The sequence below is a fragment of the Phyllobates terribilis genome, unplaced genomic scaffold (assembly GCF_046119375.1).
Source record: "Phyllobates terribilis strain yellow unplaced genomic scaffold, ASM4611937v1 Scaffold_2__4_contigs__length_985480577, whole genome shotgun sequence".
NCBI classification, from domain to species: Eukaryota; Metazoa; Chordata; class Amphibia; order Anura; family Dendrobatidae; genus Phyllobates; species Phyllobates terribilis.
Window position 1 is genome coordinate 379,562,834 of NW_027362762.1, and position 26,666 is coordinate 379,589,499.

At 46.7% G+C, this 26,666-nt stretch overlaps 1 protein-coding gene across 4 annotated transcripts in view; it reads left to right on the forward strand.

The window, feature by feature from the left end:
• The first annotated feature begins 20,691 nt into the window (after nucleotides 1-20,691).
• The window catches only part of TBC1D8 (TBC1 domain family member 8), an 84,525-nt gene continuing 78,550 nt past the window's right edge, over nucleotides 20,692-26,666 (forward strand). For 2 of the 4 annotated variants that reach the window (XM_073664781.1, XM_073664784.1), the window contains exon 1: nucleotides 20,724-21,134. In XM_073664781.1, the coding sequence (XP_073520882.1) occupies nucleotides 21,008-21,134 (127 nt within the window). In that variant the 5' untranslated portion in view covers nucleotides 20,724-21,007. Of the gene's footprint in view, nucleotides 21,135-26,666 lie in introns of all 4 variants that reach the window. The other 2 variants (XM_073664782.1, XM_073664783.1) reach the window with 2 other exon arrangements.

A 26,666-nucleotide genomic window follows, 5' to 3' on the forward strand; every position in this document is an offset into this window, starting at 1 on the left:
AATAGCTGGAACAAAGGGGAAAAGAAGAGGGGACCCTAAAATGGGTAATTGGTAACAGAGCAAAGTAAAAGGAGGGCCCTGGATATTATTACTCCATTAAACCAATCAAGTGTTAAAGTGTTCCCTTATTGCTTCAAAGGCTCAGGTGCGCAAAAAAACAAACAAACACTGTCTCCCCAATGTTAGAGCTCACCATCGTCTATGGCCATACATGTCTGTTAGCAGAGGATTAATCCGCGTGGCATCCAGAGTTTAGAACACAGAATGTAGGTTTATTCATATCCAGCATAGTCACAGCATGGAGTCTGGTGTTACTGCAGCATGAGGAAATCAAATACATATATAACAACAACCAGGGTCGGACTGGGCTGGCGGGATACCGGGAATTTTCCCGGTGGGCCCCGCCCCCTGCTGCAGAGGAGAGGGGGAGAAGAGAGCAAAAAAAAAATCCTGCGGTTTTAAGGGGCACAGGCCCTTTAAAAGCGCAGGCACAGTGTATGCGGGGACGCGCGCACGCGGCGTTCATTACCTGAACCACCACGGCGCACGTCCCTGTGAAGCAGCTGAAGCTGCGCGTCTCCCTTCGCCGGCCGGCTTATGACGTCATCGTCATGCGCCTGCTGTGAAGGAGGTGCGCAACTCAGGAGAAGGAGGACGGCGCACGGGATCGCAGGAAGGTAAGAGGTGTATGTGTGTGTGTGTGTGTGTGTGTGTATGTAATGGTCTGGGCCCCTGGCTGGACACACAAGGGGGGAATCCCAGCTGGACAGTGGACAGACACACAAGGTGGGGAAGCCCAGCTGGACAGACACACAAGGTGGGAAGCCCAGCTGGACAGACACACAAGGGGGGGAAGCCCAGCTGGACAGACACACAAGGGGGGAAGCCCAGCTGGACAGACACACAAGGGGGGAAGCCCAGCTGGACAGACACACAAGGGGGGAAGCCCAGCTGGACAGACACACAAGGGGGGAAGCCCAGCTGGACAGACACACAAGGGGGGAAGCCCAGCTGGACAGACACACAAGGAGGGAAGCCCAGCTGGACAGACACACAAGGGGGAAGCCCAGCTGGACAGACACACAAGGGGGAAGCCCAGCTGGACAGACACACAAGGGGGGGAGCCCAGCTGGACAGACACACAAGGGGGGAAGCCCAGCTGGACAGACACACAAGGGGGGAAGCCCAGCTGGACAGACACACAAGGGGGGAAGCCCAGCTGGACAGACACACAAGGGGGGAAGCCCAGCTGGACAGACACACAAGGGGGGGAAGCCCAGTTGGACGGACACACAAGGGGGGAAGCCCAGCTGGAAGGACACACAAGGGGGGAAGCCCAGCTGGACGGACACACAAGGTAGGAAGCCCAGCTGGACGGACACACAAGGGGGGAAGCCCAGCTGGACGGACACACAAGGGGGGAAGCCCAGCTGGACGGACACACAAGGGGGGAAGCCCAGCTGGACGGACACACAAGGGGGGAAGCCCAGCTGGATGGACACACAAGGGGGGAAACCCAGCTGGACACACAAGGGGGGAACCCCGGCTGGACACACAAAGGGGAACCCCGTCTGGACACACAAGGGGGAACCCCGTCTGGACACACAAGGGGGAACCCTGCCTGGACACACAAGGGGGGAACCCTGGCTGGACACACAAGGGGGGAACCCTGGATGGACACACAAGGGGGGACCCTGGCTGGACACACAAGGGGGGACCCTGGTTGGACACACAAGGGGGGACCCTGGCTGGACCCAGGCAAAGGGGGGGTGGGCAGGATGGATATATGGGGGGGCAGGCTGGATTCATGGAGGCCAGGATGATATATGGGGGGCAGGCTGGACATATGGAGGTCAGGATGGATATATGGGGGGCATGCTGGACACATGGGAGGCCAGGACGGATATATGGGGGGGCAGGCTGGACACATGGGAGGCCAGGATGGATACATGGGGGGGCAGGCTGGACTCATGGAGGCCAGGATGGATATATGGGAGGGGGCAATCTGGACACATGGAGGCCAGGATGGCTCTATGGGGGGGGGGCAGGCTGAACACATTGAGGCCAGGATGGATCTATGGGGGGGGCAGGCTGAACACATGGAGGCCAGGATGGATATATGGGGGGGGACAGGCTGGACACATGGGGGGCTAGGATGGATATGTGGATGGGCAGGCTTGATACACGTGGGCTAACATAAATATATGGAGGGGCATGCTGGATATATGGGGGGTGTCAGGATGGATATATGAGGAGGCAGGCTGGACACAAGGAGGCCAGGATGGATATGTAGGGGGAGCAGGCTGGACACAGGGATATATGGGTGGGGCAGGCTGGACACATGGAGTCCAGGATGGATATATGGGGGGGCAGGATGGATATATGGGGAGGTGTCAGGATGGATATATGCAGGGGGGGGGCAGGATGGATATATAGAGGGTAGGCTGGACACATGGAGTCCAGGATGGATATATGGGGAGGCAGGCTGGAAACATGGAGGCAAGGATTGATATGTGGGGGGGGCAGGCTGGCCACATAGGGGGATAGGATGGGTATATGGGAGGGGGCAGGCTCGATACACGTGTGCTAGGATAAATATATGGAGGAGTCAAACTGGACAAATGGGGGCCAGAAGGGATATATGCAGGGGGGTGTCAGGATGGATACATGGAGTCCAGGATGGATATATGGTGGGGCAGGCTGGAAACATGGAGGCAAGGATGGATATGTGGGGGGGGCAGTCTGGCCACATGGGGACTAGGATGGATATATGGAGGGGGGAGGGCAGGCTCGATACATGTGGGCTAGGATAAATATATGGAGAGGCCACCCTGGACATATGGGGGCCAGAAGGGACATATGGGGGTGCCTGGCTGGACAAGGGACTTAATTACTGTTTGGGGGCCAGATTGAGGAACATACTTTATTAGTTTATGGTGGCCAGTGGGGAACATTATTACTTTAGATTCCAATTATTATTATTACATTATTACTTCAGTAATATAATTTACTTTTTAGGAAACTGTTTTCCATGGGATGGGACAAAAGAGGAGTCCTGTTACTGTGCTGGATGGCACTATGTTGCTTTTTTTCTTCAACTGGTGTAGTGTAGAAGTCGGGGGGGAGTGGGAATATTCTCTAGAAGAGATCAGTTATTGATAACTGTGTGTTATTTTCTGCATAGTCGATTCCTGGCTGGAATAAGTGATGGCCGTCTGTGCCTGATGAAGAAGAAAAGCGAAGATGAAGGACTTCACCTAGAGACGTCACTGGTGAGTCAGTGTATTACATGTACACTTACACTACACACGTGGTCAAAATTGTTGGTACCCCTCGTTTCATGAAAGAAAAACCCACAATGGTCACAGAAATAACTTGAATCTGATAAATTACAAACTTTTGAAAATGAACAAATGAAAGTCAGACATTGCTTTTCTGCTTCCACAGAATTTAAAAAAAAATTAACCTCATGAAATAGGCCTGGACAGAAATGATGGTTCTTCTTAGCTTAATATTTTGTTGAACAACCTTATGAGGCAATCACTGCAATCAAAGGATTCCTGTAACTGTCAATGAGACTTCTACACCTCTCAACAGGTATTTTGGCCCACTCCTCATGAGCAAACTGCTACAGTTGTCTCGTGTTTGAAGGTTGCCTTTTCCATGTTTCAGCTCTTTCCAAAGATGCTCAATAGGATTTAGGTCAGGGCTCATAGAAGGCCACTTCAGAATAGTCCAATGTTTTCTTCTTAGCCATTCTTGGGTCATTATCCTGTTGCAAGACCCATGACCTGTGAATGATACCAAGCTTTCTGACACTGGGCAGCACATTTCTCACTAGAATCCCTTGATAGTCTTGAGATTTCATTGTACCCTGCAGAGATTCAAGACACCTTGTGCCAGATGCAGCAGAGCAGCCCCAGAACATAACAGCCTCCCCCTGTTACAACTCTCCTGTTAGTTTTTTTTTAGTTTGCTGGTCTTATGACCAGTTTTGCCTATTTAATCCGGCTCCGCCCTCCTGGCATTGCTGGACTTCATTTGTATTTACTACTGTTGAGCTAGCTTGGTGCTCTGTTGCCGTTCTCTGTTAGTTTTGCTAGGTCTTCTGACCTCTTTACTTTTTGTTGTGTGTTTGTCTTTGACTGCTACGATTTCTGCTAGGAGGTGTCCAACTTTTCCCAGTCCCTAGTTCTTGTAGGGATTCCTCCCTCACATCTATAGGTCTTCGTACAGACTAGCCGAGGACTTTAGCGGGTCTGATCGCAGGATCAGGTTCCCCGTTACATCGTAGGGATCTAGTTTAGTTCTATTGTAGGGACAGATCTCCTGTCTTTCCTTAGTCTCTGTAGCAGATCATAACAGTAAGTCCAGCCTTAAAAAAAAAAATAAAAAAAAATTCTCTAAGGAAAGACCTCCAGTTTTCCATCATGGTCTCGGTGCAAGATTTGGCTCAACGCTTGCAGGGACTCTCTCTGGAGGTGGCCAAGCTCCAACAACACGTGAGTAGCTGTTCTGGAGCGCATTTTGTGGAACCAAAGGTACGTCTGCCTGATCTATTTTTTGGCGAACAACAAGATTTTTTTTCTTTTAAAAATGCTTGTCTATTATATTTTCGTTTGAGACCCGGATCCTCTGGTGATGAATCACAGCGCATAGGGTTCATAATGTCACTTTTGCGCAAAGATCCTCAGGGATGGGCCTTCTCTCTCCAACCTAGTGATCCGTGCTTTAGATCAGTGGATAGTTTTTTTTCTGCTTTGGGTTTATTGTACGATGATCCTGATCGTGTCTCATCTGCTGAGTCTGAATTAAGACGTTTGAGGCAGGGATCAGGTAATGTGGAAAAATATTGTTCTCACTTCCGTCGGTGGTCTGCCCAGGTGGGGTGGAACGATTCAGCTTTGAAAAGCTTGTTTCTTGCAGGACTAGGTGAAAGGGTTAAGGATTTACTGATTGCTTATCCCACACTTGGAAACTTGCAGGAGGCAATGCAATTAGCTATACGGGTGGACAGGAGACTTCGTGCAAGGGTTAATGAGAGCAAATCCTCTGCTATGTCAGCTTCGAGTCCTGAGAGGTTCAGTGCTGACAATGGTGAGCCGATGGAAATTGGGGCGATGACACCCCGCTCTCAGGAAAAAGACCGCCGACTTTCTGAAGGCTTGTGTTTCTATTGCGGAAATTCTGGTCATTTTATTAAGAGCTGTGTGCTTCGTATGAAGAAAGAAAAAAAAATGGTCAGTCATGCCCGTATTGCCTGTTTAAATTCTAAGGGAGTATTCCTATCTGCCACTACTGCTGCTCAGGATGAATTAATTGAATTTCGGGTATTTGTGGATTGTGGATCTACTCTGAATGTGATTGATGGGGGATTCTTGGAAAAACTTAGATTAGAACCTAAAACTTTGTCATCCCCTATTGCTGTGGTTTCTGTCGATGGCTCTCCCTTGAAGAGTGTTACTCACAAGGTCTGTGAATTTCCCCTCACTATTAATGGTATTCATCAAGAGAATTTGGATTTGGTGGTATTGGATAATTTGCCTTCTCCAGTAATATTGGGGTTACCCTGGTTAAAATTGCACAATCCTGTACTGGATTGGTCTACCAATGAAATTAAGTCCTGGAGCCCTAAGTGTTATGACAAGTGTTGTAACGGGCGCATTGCTGCTGTGGATAGAGGGGAATTGCCTGTACCTATTCAGGATTTTTGGAGAGATTTTTCTGAGGAGGAGTCGCAGGTTTTGCCTCCCCATAGAGACTATGATTGTACCATTGAATTTGTCCCTGGAGCGACTCTTCCTAAGAGTCGTTTATTTAATCTTACTATTCCTGAGAGAAAGGCTTTGGAGGAATACATACAGACAAGCTTGGCCGCTGGTCACATTAGGCCTTCCAAGTCTCCTGTGGCTGTTGGATTTTTTGTTGTAAAAAAAAAAGATGGCGGTTTACGTCCTTGTCTGGACTTTCGTGAGATTAATAAAATTACTGTACGCAATCCTTACCCACTGCCATTGATTCCTGATTTATTTAACCAGTTAGTGGGGGCCAAGTGGTTCTCTAAAATTGATCTCCGGGGGGCATACAATTTGTTGCGCATGAAGGAGGGTGATGATTGGAAGACTGCTTTTAACACTCCTGTGGGTCATTTTTAGAATCTGGTTATGCCTTTTGGTCTCACCAATGCTCCAGCATTTTTTCAGAATCTTATTAACGATATCCTTAGATCTTTAATCGGCAAAAATGTGGTTGTGTATTTGGATGACATTTTGATTTATTCGCCTGATCTGGAGTCTCATTGGCGGAGCGTACGTGAGGTATTACAGTTATTAATGGACAATTCGCTTTTTACTAAGCTGGAGAAATGTGAGTTCGCTGTACAGAGAATTAGTTTTTTGGGCTACATTATCTCCAGTGAAGGTTTTGAGATGGACCCGGTTAAAGTTCAAGCTGTGCAGGAATGGCCTAGGCCTATTGGTTTGAAATCGATACAGAGGTTTTTGGGTTTCGCCAATTATTACAGAAAATTCATAAAAAATTTTTCTATTATTGTCAAACCGCTGACCGATCTCAGCAGGAAAGGTGCTAATGCGGTTCAGTGGACTTCTGAGGCCATTGAAGCTTTTGTGTTTTTAAAGGAGAGGTTCACCTCTGCTCCCATCCTTATGCAGCCTGATGTGACTAAGCCGTTTTTGGTTGAGGTTGATGCTTCTTCGGTGGGGGTTGGTGCAGTGTTGTCTCAGGAAAACAAGGATGAAGTACATCCCTGTGCCTTTTTTTCAAAAAAATTTTCCGAGACTGAACTTAATTACGATATTGGTAATCGGGAATTGCTGGCGATTAAACTCGCATTTGAACACTGGCGTCACCTCTTGGAAGGTGCTGATTTTCCCATTCAGGTTTTCACTGATCATAAAAATCTGATCTATCTTGATGCTGCCAAGCGCTTGAATGCCCGTCAGGCTAGGTGGGCACTTTTTTCCTCGCGGTTTAATTTTTCCGTTACTTACATCCCGGGTACCAAGAATGTTAAAGCGGATGCTTTGTCTCGCAGCTTTTCTCCCATGGTCGGTGTTGAGGAGGAAGAGGAGACCATTTTACAAGAAGGTGTTGTGATTGCTGCTTTGGACTCCGTTTTGGAGGATGAGATTCTTAAAGCACAGGAGAATGCCCCATCTAACACTCCCCATGGGAGGTTGTTTGTGCCTAGGACCTTTAGGAGAGATTTGTTTGTTGAGTGTCATGAGTCTCGGTTGGCAGGTCATCCAGGAATTTCTGAGACCAAGAGACTTGTGGGTCGCAGTTTTTGTTGGCCTGGATGGCAGAAGGAAGTCATTAAGTGGGTGCGCCAATGTACTGTGTGTGCTAGATCCAAGTCTTCGCATGCTCCTGCTGCGGGGTTGCTTTGCCCTCTGGAGGTTCCTAGTGCACCTTGGACACATCTGGCTATGGACTTTATTACTGACCTTCCTCCCTCTGAAGGTTTCACGGTCATCTGGGTGGTCGTGGACCATTTTAGCAAGATGTGTCACTTGGTTCCCTTTATCAAACTGCCTTGCGCTAAGACACTCGCTAAGGCCTTTGTCAAGGAGATTGTCAGACTACATGGTGTTCCTACTGACATTGTTTCTGATAGGGGACCTCAGTTCGTGGCTCGTTTTTGGCGTGCCTTTTGTGACAGGTTGGGAGTCCATTTGTCGTTTTCATCCGGATATCATCCTGAGTCTAATGGCCAGACAGAAAGGAAGAACCAGGATGTTGAGCAGTTCTTGCGTTGTTTTGTGGCAGACAATCAAGAGGGGTGGTCTGAGTTTCTGCCACTTGCTGAATTTGCTCTTAACAACCATACATCCTCTTCTGCTGGGTGTTCACCTTTTTTTTGTTGTTCTGGGAGACATCCGTCTTTTGGGTCAATCTCCAAATTGGTTTCGGCTGTGCCTGAGGAGGAGAGTTTTTCCGGTGATTTGGAGAGAGTTTGGACGGATGTGCGTGGTAATCTTCAGGAAGCTAACAAAAAATCTAAGAGGTACTTTGATAGGAAACGGCAAGAGGTTTTGTTTGCTGTTGGTGACATGGTTTGGTTGTCCTCTAAGAATCTGCGATTGAGGATTCCTTCTAAAAAATTGGGTCCCAAGTTCGTAGGGCCCTTTAAGGTGCTTCAGATAGTTAACCAATCTGCTGTTAGGCTGGAGGTTCCTACGTCCTGGAGGATTAATCCGGTGTTTCATGTTTCTCTGTTGAAAAAAGCTGATGTGTCGGATGGTGACGCCTCTGCCACTGTTCCTCCGGTGGTGGAGGACGGGGAATATGAAATTTCCCGCATCCTAAATTCTAGACGGTATAGAGGGAGTTTGCAGTATCTCGTCGCTTGGAAGGGTTTCGGACCTGAGGATAACTCATGGGTGAGGGCGGATGATGTTTCTGCTTCCAGACTTGTCCGAGCGTTTCACAGGAGGTTTCCTGGTAAGCCTGGGCCTAGGGGATCCGGAGGATCCTCTTAGAAGAGGGGGTACTGTTACAACTCTCCTGTTAGTTTTTTTTTAGTTTGCTGGTCTCATGACCAGTTTTGCCTATTTAATCCGGCTCCGCCCTCCTGGCATTGCTGGACTTCATTTGTATTTACTACTGTTGAGCTAGCTTGGTGCTCTGTTGCCGTTCTCTGTTAGTTTTGCTAGGTCTTCTGACCTCTTTACTTTTTGTTGTGTGTTTGTCTTTGACTGCTACGATTTCTGCTAGGAGGTGTCCAACTTTTCCCAGTCCCTAGTTCTTGTAGGGATTCCTCCCTCACATCTATAGGTCTTCGTACAGACTAGCCGAGGACTTTAGCGGGTCTGATCGCAGGATCAGGTTCCCCGTTACATCGTAGGGATCTAGTTTAGTTCTATTGTAGGGACAGATCTCCTGTCTTTCCTTAGTCTCTGTAGCAGATCATAACACCCCCATGTTTCACAGTAGGGACAGTGTTCTTTTCTTGATATGCTTCATTTTTCTGTCTGTGAACATAGAGCTGATGTGCCTTGCCAAAAACTTCCATTTTTGTCTCATCTGTCCATAGGACATTCTCCCAGAAGCTTTGTGTCTTGTCAACATGTAGTTTGGCAAATTCCAGTCTGGCTTTTTCATTATTTTTTTTTTTCAACAATGGTGTTCTCCTTGGTCGTCTCCCATGAAGTCCACTTTGGATCAAACAATGACAGATGGTGCGATCTGACACTGATGTTCCTTGAGCTTGAAGTTCACCTTTAATCTCATTAGAAGTTATCCTTGGCTCTTTTGTTACCATTCATATTATCCGTCTCTTTGATTTGTCATCAATTTTCCTCCTGTGGCCACGTCCAGGGAGGTTGGCTACAGTCCCATAGATCTTAAATTTCTGAATAATATGTGACACTGTAGTCAAAGGAACATAAAGCTGCTTGGAGATGGTCTTATAACCTTTTACCTTTAACATGCTTTTCTATAACTTTCTTTCTAATCTCCCGAGACAACTCTTTCCTTTGCTTCCTCTGGTCCATGTTGAGTGTGGTACACACCATGTCACCAAACCTCACAGTGAGTATCTGTAGCCCTATATACAGGCCCACTGACTGATTACAAGATTGTAGACACCTGTGATGCTAATTAGTGGGCACAACTTGATTTAACATGTCCCTTTTGTCACATTATTTTCAGGGGTACCATAATTTCTTTCCAGGCCTATTTCATGAGTTTAATTTTTTTTTAAATTCTGTGGAAGCAGAAAAGCAATGTCTGACTTTCAGTTGTTCATTTTCATAGATTTTTAAATTTATTATTACTTTTGTCAGATTCAAGTTATTTCTGTGACCATTGTGGGTTTTTCTTTCATTAAACGAGGGGTACCAACAATTCTGATCACGTGTGTGTATAGTATATACAGAGCTCCTGTGTATGTCACTGGTGATCACTGTATTACGTATACACTATATACAGAGCTTCTGTGTATAATGTCACTGGTGACCACTGTATTACCTGTACACTATATACAGAGCTGCTGTTTATAATGTCACTGGTGATCACTGTGTTACCTGTACACTGACACTATATACAGAGCTCCTGTGTATAATATCACTGGTGATCACTGTATTTATTACCTGTACACGAACACTATATACAGAGCTCCTGTGTATAATATCACTGGTGATCAGTGTATTACCTGTACAATGACACTATATACAGAGCTCCTGTGTATAATGTCACTGGTGATCACTGTGTTACCTGTACACTAACACTATATACAGAGCTCCTGTGTATAATGTCGCTGGTGGCAATAACAGTGTTGTTAGTATTGTGGTTTGTATTCATGATCAGTATTGTAGTATTTGGTCACTTTGGGGTGGTAATATGTGGTCTGGTCATGGTGTGGCCGTATTTGTTCCTTGTATGTGGTATTATTCAGTCACTATGTGGTGGTAATATGTGATCTAGTCATGGTGTGGCGATATTTGTCCCTTTTGTATGTGGTATTATTGGTGTTGATATAGTGAACTGTGTTGTGTATGGCGGTCATTTTGTTCTTGCTGATATTAACTAGGAAAAGATTTTTTTCCATTAGGCCACAGCCCCACCATCAGTATTTGGTTAGTATTTTTTCTCAGGAATCGCTGCCAAAACAAGTAGTGGGTGATAAATACAGAATTGGTGACTTGTTTCTATTATACCTTTTGTCTGATTGTTCCTCACCTGGTTTTGGCTCCCACTCCTGAAAAAAAAATACTGACCGGATACTGACCAAATACTGATAGTGGGGCCGTGGCCTTAGAGATTAAATACTTGGACCAGAGCGGCAGAGATGCACTTACAGGGGTTCTCCGGTGAAAACAAGGAATCACCTCTCCACAGAATCAGTGATAATATTGATTGGTGGGGTCTGACTGCTGGGACACAATTGGCAGAATGTGGAGTTTTTCTCCCCATTAGACTGGAGCTCATGTGAGATGCGACCACTGATCCATTCATTCCCTCTGTGGCTGTGAGCGCTGCTCTTTTTTGGAAGCCCCCAAGAGAATGAATAGAGCTGCGGTCAGACGTCCCACCTGCCGCTGCATTTTAAAATGGGGATAAGTGTCCTTTCAGGGATAAAACTTCCCCATTTTTCTGATAGGTGCGTTTTCCAATGTTCGGACCCAAACGATCAATAAGTGATCACCGATCCTGTAGAGCCCATGGATCGGTGATAACTTGTTTTAACCAAAGAAGCCCTTTAATGCAAACTACAGTAATTGTACATCCCAGTTAGTGTCGCACAGTAGATGTGCAGGAGCCGCCAGTCAATGCTCCACTATAACAGGGATAGCGGATAACAGGTATTTGCATATGGCTGTAGGTGGGCCCCTAGAGTCAGTTCTCCCTGTGGGCCCCAGACACCCCAGTCAGACCCTGACAACAACACAGGAAGAGAAGGAGGGGGCATCCTGTCTGTGGGAGTTTTTTTTTTTTTTTTAAACTTTGTTAACAACCTCACAATATTCACAACATATGAAAAAGCACAGTAGTTGTTGCAATACACATACAGATTAATATGTATTATTCCAACACCCCCACTCAACAACTACTTATCCTCTTAGTCCCATTGTGGTTCTCAATTCTTGGAACCTAGCTCGTGGCAATGGCTTTGTCATAATGTCAGCTACCATCTTATCAGTTTCACAATAGACAAACTGAATTATCCCACGATCTATCAAATCACGTAGATGATGATGTCTGACGTCAATGTGCTTGGTTCTAGCACTGATCTTTTCACTGCATGCAAGTTTAATGCATCCTTGGTTGTCCTCATAAATCACCGTCGGCTGAGTTGTCGGTTTGCCAAGATCGTCCATCAATTGTCTTAGCCAAACAACCTCCTGGCTTGCATAGGCTGCGGACACATACTCCGCTTCTGTAGATGACAAGGCAACAGACACTTGTTTCCTACTAGACCAGGAGATTGAACTTTCTCCAACTTTAAACAAGTATCCACTTGTGGATTTACGATCACGCGAATCACCAGCCCAATCCGCATCTACATAGCCGGTAAGCTTTAGATCTCCTGCTGCAGATAGTTTTAAATTTACATCTTGCGTTTCTTTCAAATATCGGAGAAGTCTCTTAACAGCATTCCAGTCTCTTTGGCGCGGTTTTTCCACATATCTGCAAAGGATTCCAACTGTTGTTATGATATCCGGTAGAGTCATAGTTGATATGTATAGAAGTGCCCCCACTGCCTGACGATATTTCTCATTGTTAGGCAACAGGTCATCTTCTCCTTCCAGCTTATATTCATCTATGAGCTTCCCTCTGACATACTCCAGTGTAAGCTCATCATCTGGACGCGCATCTAGTGCGGTTACAAGCGTATCATAGCTCTCTGGAAGGCCACTAAGCAGTAATGCGGCCACATGAAAGTCCTTTAGATCTTCCCCAATGCCTCTCAGGCGTTCTACAACTTCCAGAACACTTCTTATGTAATCCTGCATATCCTGGCCTTTCTGTAGCTTAGACTGGTACAGCTTTCTCATGAGATAGAGCTTATTGCTTACATTTATCCTCTCATGTACCTTTTGCAACTGCTCCCACATTTCCTTTGCAGTATTACATTTACACTCATGCACAATCTGGTCATCATCTATACTGAGTGATATGGTACTTTGTGCTTTCTGATCCATCTCTGTCCACTCCTGTGGCACTGGGTCAGGTTTAGGCTCCTGTGTGTATTTCCACGTACCTTCTCTTATCAGCAGCATTTTCACTTTGAATTTCCAGGATTGATAATTCTGGTTAGTGAGACTTGGCACTGTAAATTTCAGGGAGCTGCTGCTGGTGGCCATCTTTGCTTCTTCTCAGTTTGCTGTCTTTCTTTCTTTTCTTTCCTCTGTGTTCTGGGGATCTGTGATTCTGGGACTCTGGTACATCTGGGCCCATAACCTGTTAGCAGAGGATTAATCCGCGTGACATCCAGAGTTTAGAACACAGAATGTAGGTTTATTCATATCCAGCATAGGCACAGCATGGAGTCTGGTGTTACTGCAGCATGAGGAAATCAAATACATATATAACAACAACACAGGAAGAGAAGGAGGGGGCATCCTGTCTGTGGGAGTTTTTTTTTTTTTTAAAACTTTGTTAACAACCTCACAATATGCACAACATATGAAACAGCACAGTAGTTGTTGCAATACACATACAGATTAATATGTATTATTCCAACAATGTCAAACTCTGGCCCGCAGGGTATTATATTTGGCCCGCATCACCAGAACCACCACCACCCCTATGTGGGGCCATTATTCTATATGGAGGACTGTGTGGGGCCTATAATACTGTATGGAGGACTATGTGGGGCCATTATTCTGTATGGAGGACTATGTGATGCCCATTATTCTGTATAAAGGACTATGCGGGGCCCATTATTCTATATGGAGGACTATGTGGGGCCCATTATTCTATATGGAGGACTATGTGGGGCCATTATTCTGTATGGAGGACTATGTGGGGCCCATTATTCTGTATGGAGGACTATGTGGGGCCCATTATTCTGTATGGAGGACTATGTGGGGCCCATTATTCTGTATGAAGGACTATGTGGGGCCCATTATTCTGTATGGAGGACAATGTGGGGCCCATTATTCTGTATGGAGGACTATGTGGGGCCCATTATTCTGTATGAAGGACTATGTGATGCCCATTATTCTGTATGAATGACTATGTGGGGCCCATTATTCTATATGGAGGACTATGTGGGGCCCATTATTCTATATGGAGGACTATGTGGGGCCCATTATTCTGTATGGAGGAATATGTGGGGCCCATTATTCTGTATGGAGGGCTATGTGGGGCCCATTATTCTATATGGAGGACTATGTGGGGCCCATTATTCTGTATGGAGGGCTATGTGGGGCCCATTATTCTATATGGAGGACTATGTGGGGCCATTATTCTATATGGAGGACTATGTGGGGCCATTATTCTGTATGGAGGACTATGTGGTGCCCATTATTCTGTATGGAGGACTATGTGGGGCCCATTATTCTGTATGGAGGACTATGTGGGGCCCATTATTCTGTATGGAGGACTATGTGGGGCCCATTATTCTGTATGGAGGACTATGTGGGGCCCATTATTCTGCATGGAGGACTATGTGAGGCCCATTATTCTGTATGGAGGACTATGTGGGGCCCATTATTCTGTATGGAGGACTATGTGGGGCCCATTATTCTGTATGGAGGACTATGTGGGGCCCATTATTCTGTTTGGAGGACTATGTGGGGCCCATTATTCTGTATGGAGGACTATGTGGGGCCCATTATTCTGTATGGAGGACTATATGATGCCTATTATTCTGTATGAAGGACTATGTGGGGCCCATTATTCTATATGGAGGACTATGTGGGGCCCATTATTCTGTATGGAGGACTATGTGGGGCCCATTATTCTGTATGGAGGACTATGTGGGGCCCATTATTCTGTATGGAGGACTATGTGAGGCCCATTATTCTGTATGGAGGACTATGTGAGGCCCATTATTCTGTATGGAGGACTATGTGGGGCCCATTATTCTGTATGGAGGACTATGTGGGGCCCATTACTCTGTATTGAGAACTATGTGGACCCATTATACTGTATGGAGGACTATGTGGGGCCATTATTCTGTATGGAGGACTATGTGATGCCCATTATTCTGTATGGAGGACTATGTGGGGCCCATTATTCTGTATGGAGGACTATGTGGGGCCCATTATTCTATATGGAGGACTATGTGGGGCCCATTATTCTATATGGAGGACTATGTGGGGCCATTATTCTGTATGGAGGACTATGTGATGCCCATTATTCTGTATAGAGGACTATGTGGGGCCCATTATTCTGTATGGAGGACTATGTGGGGCCCATTATTCTGTATGGAGGACTATGTGGGGCCTATTATTCTGTATGGAGGACTATGTGGGGCCCATTATTCTGTATGGAGGACTATGTGGGGCCCATTATTCTGTATGGAGGACTATGTGGGGCCTATTATTCTGTATGGAGGACTATGTGGGGCCCATTATTCTGTATGGAGGACTATGTGAGGCTCATTATTCTGTATGGAGGACTATGTGGGGCCCATTATTCTGTATGGAGGACTATGTGGGGCCCATTATTCTGTATGGAGGACTATATGATGCCCATTATTATGTATGAAGGACTATGTGGGGCCCATTATTCTATATGGAGGACTATGTGGGGCCCATTATTCTGTATGGAGGACTATGTGGGGCCCATTATTCTGTATGGAGGACTATGTGGGGCCCATTATTCTGTATGGAGGACTATGTGGGGCCCATTATTCTGTATGGAGGACTATGTGGGGCCCATTATACTGTATGGAAGACTATGTGGGGCCCATTATTCTGTATGGAGGACTATGTGGGGCCCTTTATTCTGTATGGAGGACTATGTGGGGCCCATTATTCTGTATGGAGAACTATGTGGGGGCCATTATTCTGTATGGAGGACTATGTGGGGCCCATTACTCTGTATTGAGAACTATGTGGACCCATTATACTGTATGGAGGACTATGTGGGGCCCATTATTCTGTATGGAGGACTATGTGGGGCCCATTATTCTGTATGGAGGACTATGTGGGGCCCATTATTCTGTATGGAGGACTATGTGGGGCCCACTATTCTGTATGGAGGACTATGTGGGGCCCATTATTCTGTATGGAGGACTATGTGGGGCCATTATACTGTATGAAGGACTATGTGATGCCCATTATTCTGTATGAAGGACTATGTAGGGCCCATTATACTGTATGTAGCACTATGTGGGGCTATTATTCTGTATGGAAGACTATGTGGGGTCCATTATTCTGTATGGAGACCTATGTGGGGCCCATTATTCTGTATGGAGGACTATGTGGGGCTCATTATTCTGTATGGAGGACTATGTGGGGCCCATTATACTGTATGGAGCACTATGTGGGGCCATTATACTGTATGGAGGACTATGTTGGGCCCATTATTCTGTATGAAGGACTATGTGGGGCCCATTATTCTGTATGGAGGACTATGTGGTTCCCATTATTCTATATGGAGGACTATGTGGGGCCCATTATTCTATATGGAGGACTATGTGGGGCCCATTATTCTGTATGGAGGACTATGGGGGTCCCATTATTCTGTATGGAGGACTATATTGTTCCCATTATTCTTTATGAAGGACTATGTGGGGCCCATAATACTGTATGGAGGACTATGTGGGGGCCATTATCCTGTATGGAGGACTATGTGAGAACCATTATTCTGTATTGAGGACTGTGTGGGGCTCATTATACTGTATGAAGGACTATATGGGGCTCATTATACTGTTTGGAGGACTACGTTGGGCCCATTATTCAGTATGTAGGACTATGTGAGACCCATTATTCTGTATGGAGGACTGTGTGCGGCTCATTATACTGTATGGAGGACTATATGGGCCTCATTATACTGTTTCGAGGACTATGTGGAACCCATTATTCTGTATGGAGGACTGTGTGGGGCCCATTATACTGTATACTGGTTGTTCAAGTTTTTCATTTTGGTCCTCTGTGTGTTTAAGTTTGACTTCCCTGGTCTATGCCGATGTAGACGGCAACATGAGCTGCTGAGCTCAGTGATTGGCTGCAGCGCTGCCGATGTGACTTCCCCACTGCATCTATCAACAAAGCAGTGGTCATAGGCTGCGCTAGACCCCAGAAGGTTTTTTTTTCACCCCAGAAGCAATAGTTTACAACCCCTTAAAATGTGGTCCCTGGCCCAAAAGGGTACTTTAATTTGTATAGCATTCAGAAAAGAGGGGACAAGATGGAGACCTCTAAATAGGAAAGAAGTGAAACCAAACACAAGAATGAGGGGGTTCATAATCTGAAATTACAGGTGCATCTCACTAAATTAGAATATCATCAAAAAGTTAATTTATTTCAGTTCTTCGATACAAAAAGTGAAACTCATATTATATAGAGTTATTACAAACAGAGTGATCTATTTCAAGTGTTTATTTCTGTTAATGTTGATGATTATGGTCTATGGATTATAGTCTGTTTCAGTAGGCTCCACAATCATGGGGAACACTGCTGACTTGACAGGTGTCCAGAAGGCAGTCATTGACACACTCCACAAGGTCCCAGAGTTCCAATTTTCATTTGGAAATCAACGTCCCAGAGTCTGGAGGAAGAGTGGAGAGGCACACAATCCAAGCTGCTTGAGGTCTAGTGTGAAGTTTCCACAATCAGTAATGGTTTGGGAAGCCATGTCATCTGCTGGTGTAGGTCCACTGTGTTTTATCAAGACCAAAGTCAGCGCAGCCGTCTACCAGGAAATTTTAGAGCACTTCATGCTTCCCTCTGCCGACAAGCTTTTTGGAGATGGAAATTTCATTCTCCAGCAGGACTTGGCACCTGTCCACACTGCCAAAAGTACCAAAAACCTGGAGCCGGCCCTGTGCTTTCCTAGCTTTATCTTTTGTCGGATGTGCGCCTCACTTCTGGGGGGGGAGTTGGGCTTTCCTATCTTTATCTTATGGCAGATGTGCTCCTCACATCTGGGGGCTGGGGCTTTCCTAGCTTTATCTTATGGCGGGTGTGCTCCTCACACCTGGGGGCTAGGGCTTTCCTAGCTTTATCTTATGGCCGGTGTGCTCCTCACATCTGGGGGCTCGGGCTTTCCTAGCTTTATCTTATGGTGGATGTGCTCCTCACATCTGGGGGCTGGGGCTTTCCTAGCTTTATCTTATGGCGGGTGTGCTCCTCACACCTGGGGGCTAGGGCTTTCCTAGCTTTATCTTATGGTGGATGTGCTCTTCATATCTGGGGGCTTGGGCTTTCCTAGCTTTATCTTATGGTGGATGTGCTCCTCACATCTGGGGGCTCGGGCTTTCCTAGCTTTATCTTATGGCGGATGTGCTCCTCACATCTGGGGGCTTGGCCTTTCCTAGCTGTATCTTATGGTCAGTGTGCTCCTCACATCTGGGGGCTGGGGCTTTACTAGTTGTATCTTATGGCCGGTGTGCACCTCACATCTGGGGGCTCGGGCTTTCCTAGTTGTATCTATGGCCGGTGTGCTCCTCACATCTGGGGGCTCGGGCTTTCCTAGCTGTACCTTATGACCGGTGTGCTCCTCACATCTGGTGGCTTTAGCTTTCCTAGATGTATCTTATGACCAGTGTGCTCCTCGCATCTGGGGGCTCGGGCTTTCCTAGTTGTATCTATGGCCGGTGTGCTCCTAACACCTGGGGGCTTGGACTTTCCTCGTTGTATCTTATGGTCGGTCTGCTCCTCACATCTGGGGGCTTGGGCTTTCCTAGCTGTACCTTATGGCCAGTGTGCTCCTCATATCTGGGGCTCGGGCTTTCCTAGTTCTATCTATGGTCGGTGTGCGCCTCACATGTGGGGGCTTGGCCTTTCCTAGCTGTATCTTATGGTCGGTGTGCTCCTCACATCTGGGGGCTGGGGCTTTACTAGTTGTATTTTATAGTCGGTGTGCTCCTCACATCTGGGGGCTGGGGCTTTACTAGTTGTATCTTATGGTCGGTGTGCTCCTCACATCTGGGGGCTTGGACTTTCCTCGTTGTATCTTATGGTCGGTGTGCTCCTCACATCTGGGGGCTTGGGCTTTCTTAGCTGTACCTTATGGCCAGTGTGCTCCTCACATCTGGGGGCTAGGGCTTTCCTAGCTGTATGTTATGGTCAGTGTGCTCCTCACATCTGGGGGCTTGGGCTTTCCTAGTTCTATCTATGGTCGGTGTGCTCCTCACATCTGGGGGCTTGGGCTTTCCTAGTTGTATCTTGTGACTAGTGTTGAGCGAATTTGTTCGGCATTTCAAATTAGGGTTTGTGTTCGGGGTTCCGGCTTGTTCGCGACAAAAAATCGGCTCCGCCCATAAACATCCCTGATGATGGCCGGTGTGCTCCTCACGTCTGGGAGCTTGGGCTTTCCTAGTTCTATCTATGGCGGATGTGCTCCTCATATCTGGGGGCCCGGGCTTTCCTAGTTGTATCTATGGCTGGTGTGCTCCTCACATCTTGGGGCTCGGGCTTTCCTAGTTGTATCTATGGCCGGTGTGCTCCTCACATCTGGGGGCTCGGGCTTTCCTAGTTGCATCTATGGCCGGTGTGCTCCTCACATCTGGGGGCTCGGGCTTTCCTAGTTCTATCTATGGTGGGTGTACTCCTCACATCTGGGGGCTCGGGCTTTCCTAGTTGTACCTTATGACCGGTGTGCTCCTCACATCTGAGGGCTCCGGCTTTCCTAGCTGTACCTTATGGCCGGTATGCTCCTCACATCTGGGGGCTCGGGCTTTCCTCATTGTACCTTATGGCCGATGTGCTCCTCACATCTGGGGGCTCGGGCTTTCCTCATTGTACCTTATGGCCGGTGGCTCCTCACATCTGGGGGCTAGGGCTTTCCTAGTTGTACCTTATGGCCGGTGGCTCCTCACATCTGGGGGCTCGGGCTTTCCTAGTTGTACCTTATGGCCGGTGGCTCCTCACATCTGGGTGCTCGGGCTTTCCTCATTGTACCTTATGGCCGATGTGCTCCCCACATCTGGGGGCTCGGGCTTTCCTCATTGTACCTTATGGATGGTGTGCTCCTCACATCTGGGGGCTCGGGCTTTCCTCATTGTACCTTATCGCCGGTGGCTCCTCACATCTGGGGGCTCGGGCTTTCCTCATTGTACCTTATGGCCGGAGTGCTCCTCATATCTGGGGGCTCGGGCTTTCCTAGTTCTATCTATGGCCGGTGGCTCCTCACATCTGGGGGCTTGGGCTTTCCTAGCTGTACCTTATGGCCGGTGGCTCCTCACATCTGGGTGCTCGGGCTTTCCTCATTGTACCTTGTGGCCGATGTGCTCCTCACATCTGGGGGCTCGGGCTTTCCTCATTGTACCTTATGGCCCGTGGTTCCTCACATCTGGGGGCTCGGGCTTTCCTCATTGTACCTTATGGCCAGTGGTTCCTCACATCTGGGGGCTCGGGCTTTCCTAGCTGTACCTTATGGCCGGTGTGCTCCTCACATCTGGGGGCTCGGGCTTTCCTAGCTGTACCTTATGGCCGGTGTGCTCCTCACATCTGGGGGCTCGGGCTTTCCTAGCTGTATTTATGGCCGGTGTGCTCCTCACATCTGGGGGCTCGGGCTTTCCTCATTGTACCTTATGGCCGGTGGTTCCTCACATCTGGGGGCTCGGGCTTTCCTAGCTGTACCTTATGGCCGGTGGCTCCTCACATCTGGGGGCTCGGGCATCCTAGCTGTACCTTATGGCCGATGTGCTCCTCACATCTGGAGGCTCGGGCTTTCCTCATTGTACCTTATGGCCGGTGTGCTCCTCAAATCTGGGGGCTCGGGCTTTCCTAGCTGTATTTATGGCCGGTGTGCTCCTCACATCTGGGGGCTCGGGCTTTCCTCATTGTACCTTATGGCCGGTGGTTCCTCACATCTGGGGGCTCGGGCTTTCCTAGCTGTACCTTATGGCCGGTGGCTCCTCACATCTGGGGGCTCGGGCATCCTAGCTGTACCTTATGGCCGATGTGCTCCTCACATCTGGAGGCTCGGGCTTTCCTCATTGTACCTTATGGCCGGTGGCTCCTCACATCTGGGGGCTCGGGCTTTCCTAGTAGTGACCCCAGTAGCCACCAGACACACTCTAATTGCCATTAGCTGTAGCCCAGGTGCCGGCGGGCAGGCAGGATGACATTCCCTCCGTACAGGGCAGGCTGGGGAAGAACTTCCTCTCTGGATGCCGGAACTGTGTGTGCAGTGTGTACGAGGAACACAACACGGATCCGGACGGGTGCCGTGCATGCGGCCACAGGTACCAGGATGATGGGGGCTGCTGTGTGGCTGACAGGAGCTGATGAATGGCGCGGGCTGTGTGGCCGCCAGTGATTACCGGGGAGGCAGCAGCTGAGCTCAGCCCGGGCAGGACGGCGCCGCCGTGCGCTCACAGCTCTCTCTCCAGGCAGAGCCGCCGCCGCCGCGCACCGACAAGATGTGGCTGAAGCCCGAGGAGGTTCTGCTGAAGAACGCGCTGCGGCTGTGGGTCACACACAAGTCCAACCAGTACTTCATACTGCAGCGACGCCGCGGACACGGGGACGGAGCCGCCAAGTTCACGGGTGAGTCCTGCACGAGGCAGGCCCGCACCATACACTGTGGGGAAGGGAGCTCCGGGCAGCCATGGTCTGCACCACAAGCCCATGGGTCTGTACGGTGTTGTCCATAGGATGTGTCCACCATGGAAAGTGCCATCTCTATACAGGCATAAGATCTATGGAGCATTGGCTGCCCAGAGCGCCTCCTACTGCTGTGGTATGCTATGGACAGGCCAGTAGGGCAGGTGCACACGAGGATATTTGCTGTCCGAGTGCGTTCAGTCGAAACATCAGATTGCACTCGGACCAATGTTATTCTATGGGGCCGTGCACATGTCTTGTTTTCCTTGGACAGAGATATTCGGATCGCACTCTGCCATGCAAGTGCGTGGAGAACCTCGGACTGCACTCGGGTGACATCTGACTGCAGTCTGATTTTAATACCCTGACACAATGGAAAAGATGGAGAAATTTTTGTCTCCATCTTCTCTTTATCTGATAGAATCGGAGCGCACTGATCACGCTTTGAGTAGAATTTGATCAGTGTGTAATTTGCATAATGATCCCGTTTCTTTTGTATGAGGGAATATACTGCACCTGTACCTGCCCTAATGGTGGTAACCCCACTGTGCACCAGCACTGTCATTGTGTTAAAAGGGAGCCCCATAGGGCATTGGGTGGCACTTTGCCGCCTGTGCCATCCTTGCATCTTACAAGACAATAGCAGTGTGTAGTAGAACTTAGAATTAAAGTGACTTAGATGTGATATTAATCTCCAGGACTAAACCATTAAAGGGAACTGACCACGTAGTACATGCAGTCCTATCTGTGGACAGCACGGTATAAAGAAGGAGAAGCTGAGCAGAATGATATATAGGTTTGTAGGAAGAGCTTCAGTATAACTTGTAATGCTGGTGTATGTATGTATAGGAGTCCAGTGGGCGGTCCTACTCAGTGATTGACAGCTGTCTGCATGCTCAGTCATACAGGGAACACTGCCAATCACTGAATAGGACCGCCCACTGGACTCCTATACAAACCAGTGATTTTAATAAATAAAATAAGTTTTACGGAAGCTTTTTCCAAAACAGTGTTTCTGATCAGCTCCAACACCCGACTGTATAACGCCCTACCTGCAGATCAGATACCATCCTCAAGATGACAGGTTCCCTTTAATGGTTTATCCTATTAGGAAACGCATTCAATGTTTGATCCTGGTCCCGCTGCTGACATGGCGAGTACTGCAGCACCTGCCAGGGACTGGGGCTTATCAGCATATTAAGGTGGTACTGGTGATGAAATGGTTAATATTCCTGATCATTAAGTAATCCATACTACAATGCTCATTAGTGGGCTCTCCAGTAATATTAACCTTTCTTATGCCTGTGATACTAACACAACCCATATGGCATTAAAGGGAAGCTGTCGGAGTAATTTTCCCACAACACAAGTACTAAGACCTGCACGGCTGTACCAAACAATAAAAACGATGCCTGATTTATAGTCATTTGATACGCCAGCATTGAGATTTTAAATCGCATCCAAATTAACCTGTTAGTGCATTGGGGCGTGTTAGTGTGCACAGGATTATAGCAACCCCCCTTCTTAGTGCGCGTCCACGCTAATTTGCATATGATTTAAGTCATTGCACTGGCACTTCAGATTACTCCAAAAGTTAACAAAAAGTTGAACAAAAAAGTTTGAATAGGCTTGGGTCATAGATTGACGGTAAGACTTAGTATTCCAAGAATGGCGTATGAAAAAAAATGTCACATTTACTACTTGTTTGTAGGATATTATAGTGTGCCGATTGCCAAAAAAAGGAGGTCAAATTGGACTTCTATGTTTGAATATCTATTTTTTTTGCGATGTCAGTGCACTTGTTGGGGAAGAGCCATAAGGGCTCATTCACATGTCTTTAGTCCAAGTGTTGTCTGTGAAAAAAACCCAGGCAGCACTCGGACCAATTTTATTCAATGGCGCAGTGTAGATGAGCAATTTTTATTCTTTTATTTTCACTGACTAAATCTGCGTGTGAGAAATATGGCAAAATGCACTGGTTTCTTTAGGAAATCAGATGGGACTCGTCCATTGTGCGCAAACAGTCTAGCATCTGATTTTTACGGATACATTGCCATTCTGTAACGTAGGAAACTATAAGCGGTCGTGTAAATGATTAATAGCTGCTGTAAAAAATCAGATTACATACGGATGACAAGTGTGAAAAAACAAAACATCCCAGTTTTCTAGATGAAACTGAATTTTATTTTTATACACTTGTGTGAACCTTCCCTTATGGTGACGGGGACAGAACCTTACTGTGCTATGTCGGATACTACAGGTTTTATTTGCCATACTTTTGTGTCTTCCCTCCTCGGTGAAGGAACGTTGCTGTATTAGTGGCATGCGTTGGCGTGCTGATCTGGCATGTACCTGCCTGACGGGTCGCCATGTGTTGGTTGTGATCTATACAGGGGCGGCTTTCTTCTCTCCCTCTTCATCCTGAGAGCTCGATGTCTCCATCCCTTCATCTTTTACCCCTAGATTGAATTGCCTGTGATCTAGTGATGGTTCTGACATGAATCTCCTTGTTAATGGTTCAATAGACTTTAATCACTGTATAATGGAGCAGTTTATGGCGGGCCATTAGCCGATTACTGCTTTGCTGTGTGTAATCATCTGTGTACTTTAATTTAACTCCAGTCGTGTTCTGTGTTATATTTCAGAGTAACGTCCTATTACTGCCATGTTTGACCTTCTAACATTAGCCGCACTCTCATAGTTAAAGAATCTTTGTCCTGCAGTCATTGTTTCTCCATCCTAACAAAAAATAAGTGTTTAGACTACATTCCCGTGATGAGTATATGATGCAGATTTTCTGTACCTATTGTCTAAATTAGGTTACTTATAGTTTTTTTTTAATCATGCGTTTTTGTCTTTTGTTATTATTATGTCATGGTTTATACAAAGCTGCTTTGTTTTTTATACTTCCTGATATATGTCTTTGACAAAAAGTTATTGGTATAGTCATGTGCGGATTTCTTATGTGTTTCTGCCTTGGAATTGCACTTAAGACGTATGTGCGTTTGCATCTAATTCAAGTCAATGGGAAAAATCTGCATATAAAACTCAGTGTAACTGTAAGAAAAATTGACTTGTTGCAGATTGCATAAAGCGACGTGTGGACTTTAAGACCGAATTAGGCCTGGTCTTTAACCCCTTAAGCCCCGCGGGTGGTTTGCACGTTAATGACCGGGCCAATTTTTACAATTCTGACCACTGTCACTTTATGAGGTAATTACTCTCGAACGCTTCAACGGATCCCCCTGATTCTGAGATTGTTTTTTCGTGACATATTGTACTTCATGATTGTGGAAAAATTTCTTCGATATCACTTGCGTTTATTTGTGAAAAAAACGGAAATTTGGCGAAAATTTTGAAAATTTTGCAATTTTCAAAATTTGAATTTTTAAGCCCTGAAATCAGAGCGATATGTCACACAAAAGAGTTAATAAATAACATTTCCCACATGTCTACTTTACATCAGCACAATTTTGGAACCAAAATTTTTTTTTGTTAGGGAGCTATAAGGGTTAAAAGTTGACCAGCGATTTCTCATTTTTCCAACAAAATTTACAAAACCATTTTTTTAGGGACCACATCACATTTGAAGTCACTTTGAGAGGTCTTTATGACAGAAAATACCCAAAAGTGACACCATTCTAAAAACTGCACCCCTCAAGGTGCTCAAAACCACATTCAAGAACTTTATTAACCCTTCAGGTGCTTCACAGGAATTTTTTGAATGTGGAAGAAAAAAATGAACATTTAACTTTTTTCACAAAAATGTTAATTTAGACCCAATTTTTTTTATTTTCACAGGGGTAACAAGAAAAAATGGACCCCAAAATTTGTTGTGCAATTTCCCCTGGGCACGCAGATACCCAATATTTGGGGAAAAAATACTGTTTGGGCGCACGGCAGGGCTCGGAAGGGAAGGAGCGCTATTTGACTTTTTGATTGTAAAATTTGCTTGAATAATTAGCGGACGCCATGTTGTGTTTGGAGAGCCCATGTGTGCCCAAACTTTGGAGCTCCCCCACAAGTGACCCCATTTTGGAAACTAGACCCCCCAAGGCACCTTTCTAGATGCATAGTGAGCACTTGGAACCCCCAGGTGCTTCACAAATTGATTCGTAACAATGAAAAAGTGAAAAAAAAAAACACTTTTTCATTTTTATGAATCAATTTGTGAAGCACCTGAGTGTTCCAAGTGCTCACAATGCATCTAGATAGGTGCCTTGGGGGGTCTAGTTTCCAAAATGGGGTAACTTGTGGGGGAGCTCCAATGTTTGGGCACACAGCGGCTCTCCAAACGCAACATGGTGTCGCTAACAATTTGAGCCGATTTTCCGTTAAATTTGTTAGAGGACACCATGTTGCATTTAGAGAGTCCCTGTGTGCCCAAACATTGGAGCTCCCCCACAAGTGACCCCATTTTGGAAACTAGACCCCCCAAGGCACCTATCTAGATGCATAGTGAGCACTTGGAACCCCCAGGTGCTTCACAAATTGATTCGTAACAATGAAAAAGTGAAAAAAAAAACACTTTTTCATTTGTATGAATCAATTTGTGAAGCACCTGAGGGTTCCAAGTGCTCAGTATGCATCTAGATAGGTGCCTTGGGTGGTCTAGTTTCCAAAATGGGGTCACTTGTGGGGGAGCTCCAATATTTGGGCACACAGCGGCTCTCTAAATGCAACATGGTGTCCGCTAACAAATTTAACGCAAAATTGGCTCAAATTGTTAGCGACACCATGTTGCGTTTGGAGAGCTGCTGTGTGCCCAAACATTGGAGCTCCCCCACAAGTGACCCCATTTTGGAAACTAGACCCCCCAAGGCACCTATCTAGATGCATAGTGAGCACTTGGAACCCCCAGGTGCTTCACAAATTGATTCGTAACAATGAAAAAGTGAAAAAAAAAACACTTTTTCATTTTTATGAATCAATTTGTGAAGCACCTGGGGGTTCCAACTGCTCACTATGCATCTAGATAGGTGCCTTGGGGGGTCTAGTTTCCAAAATGGGGTCACTTGTGGGAGAGCTCCAATGTTTGGGCACACAGGGACTCTCTAAATGCAACATGGTATCCGCTAACAAATTGAATGGAAAATCGGCTCAAATTGTTAGCGGACACCACATTGCGTTTGGAGAGCTTCTCTGTGCCCAAACTTTGGAGCTCCCCCACAAGTGACCCCATTTTGGAAACTAGACCCCCCAAGGCACCTTTCTAGATGCATAGTGAGCACTTGGAACCCCCAGGTGCTTCACAAATTGATTCGTAATAATGAAAAAGTGAAAAAAAAAACACTTTTTCATTTTTACGAATCAATTTGTGAAGCACCTAGGGGTTCCAAGTGCTCACTATGCATCTAGATAGGTGCCTTGGGGGGTCTAGTTTCCAAAATGGGGTCACTTGTGGGGGAGCTCCAATGTTTGGGCACACAGGGACTCTCTAAATGCAACATGGTATCCGCTAACAAATTGAATGGA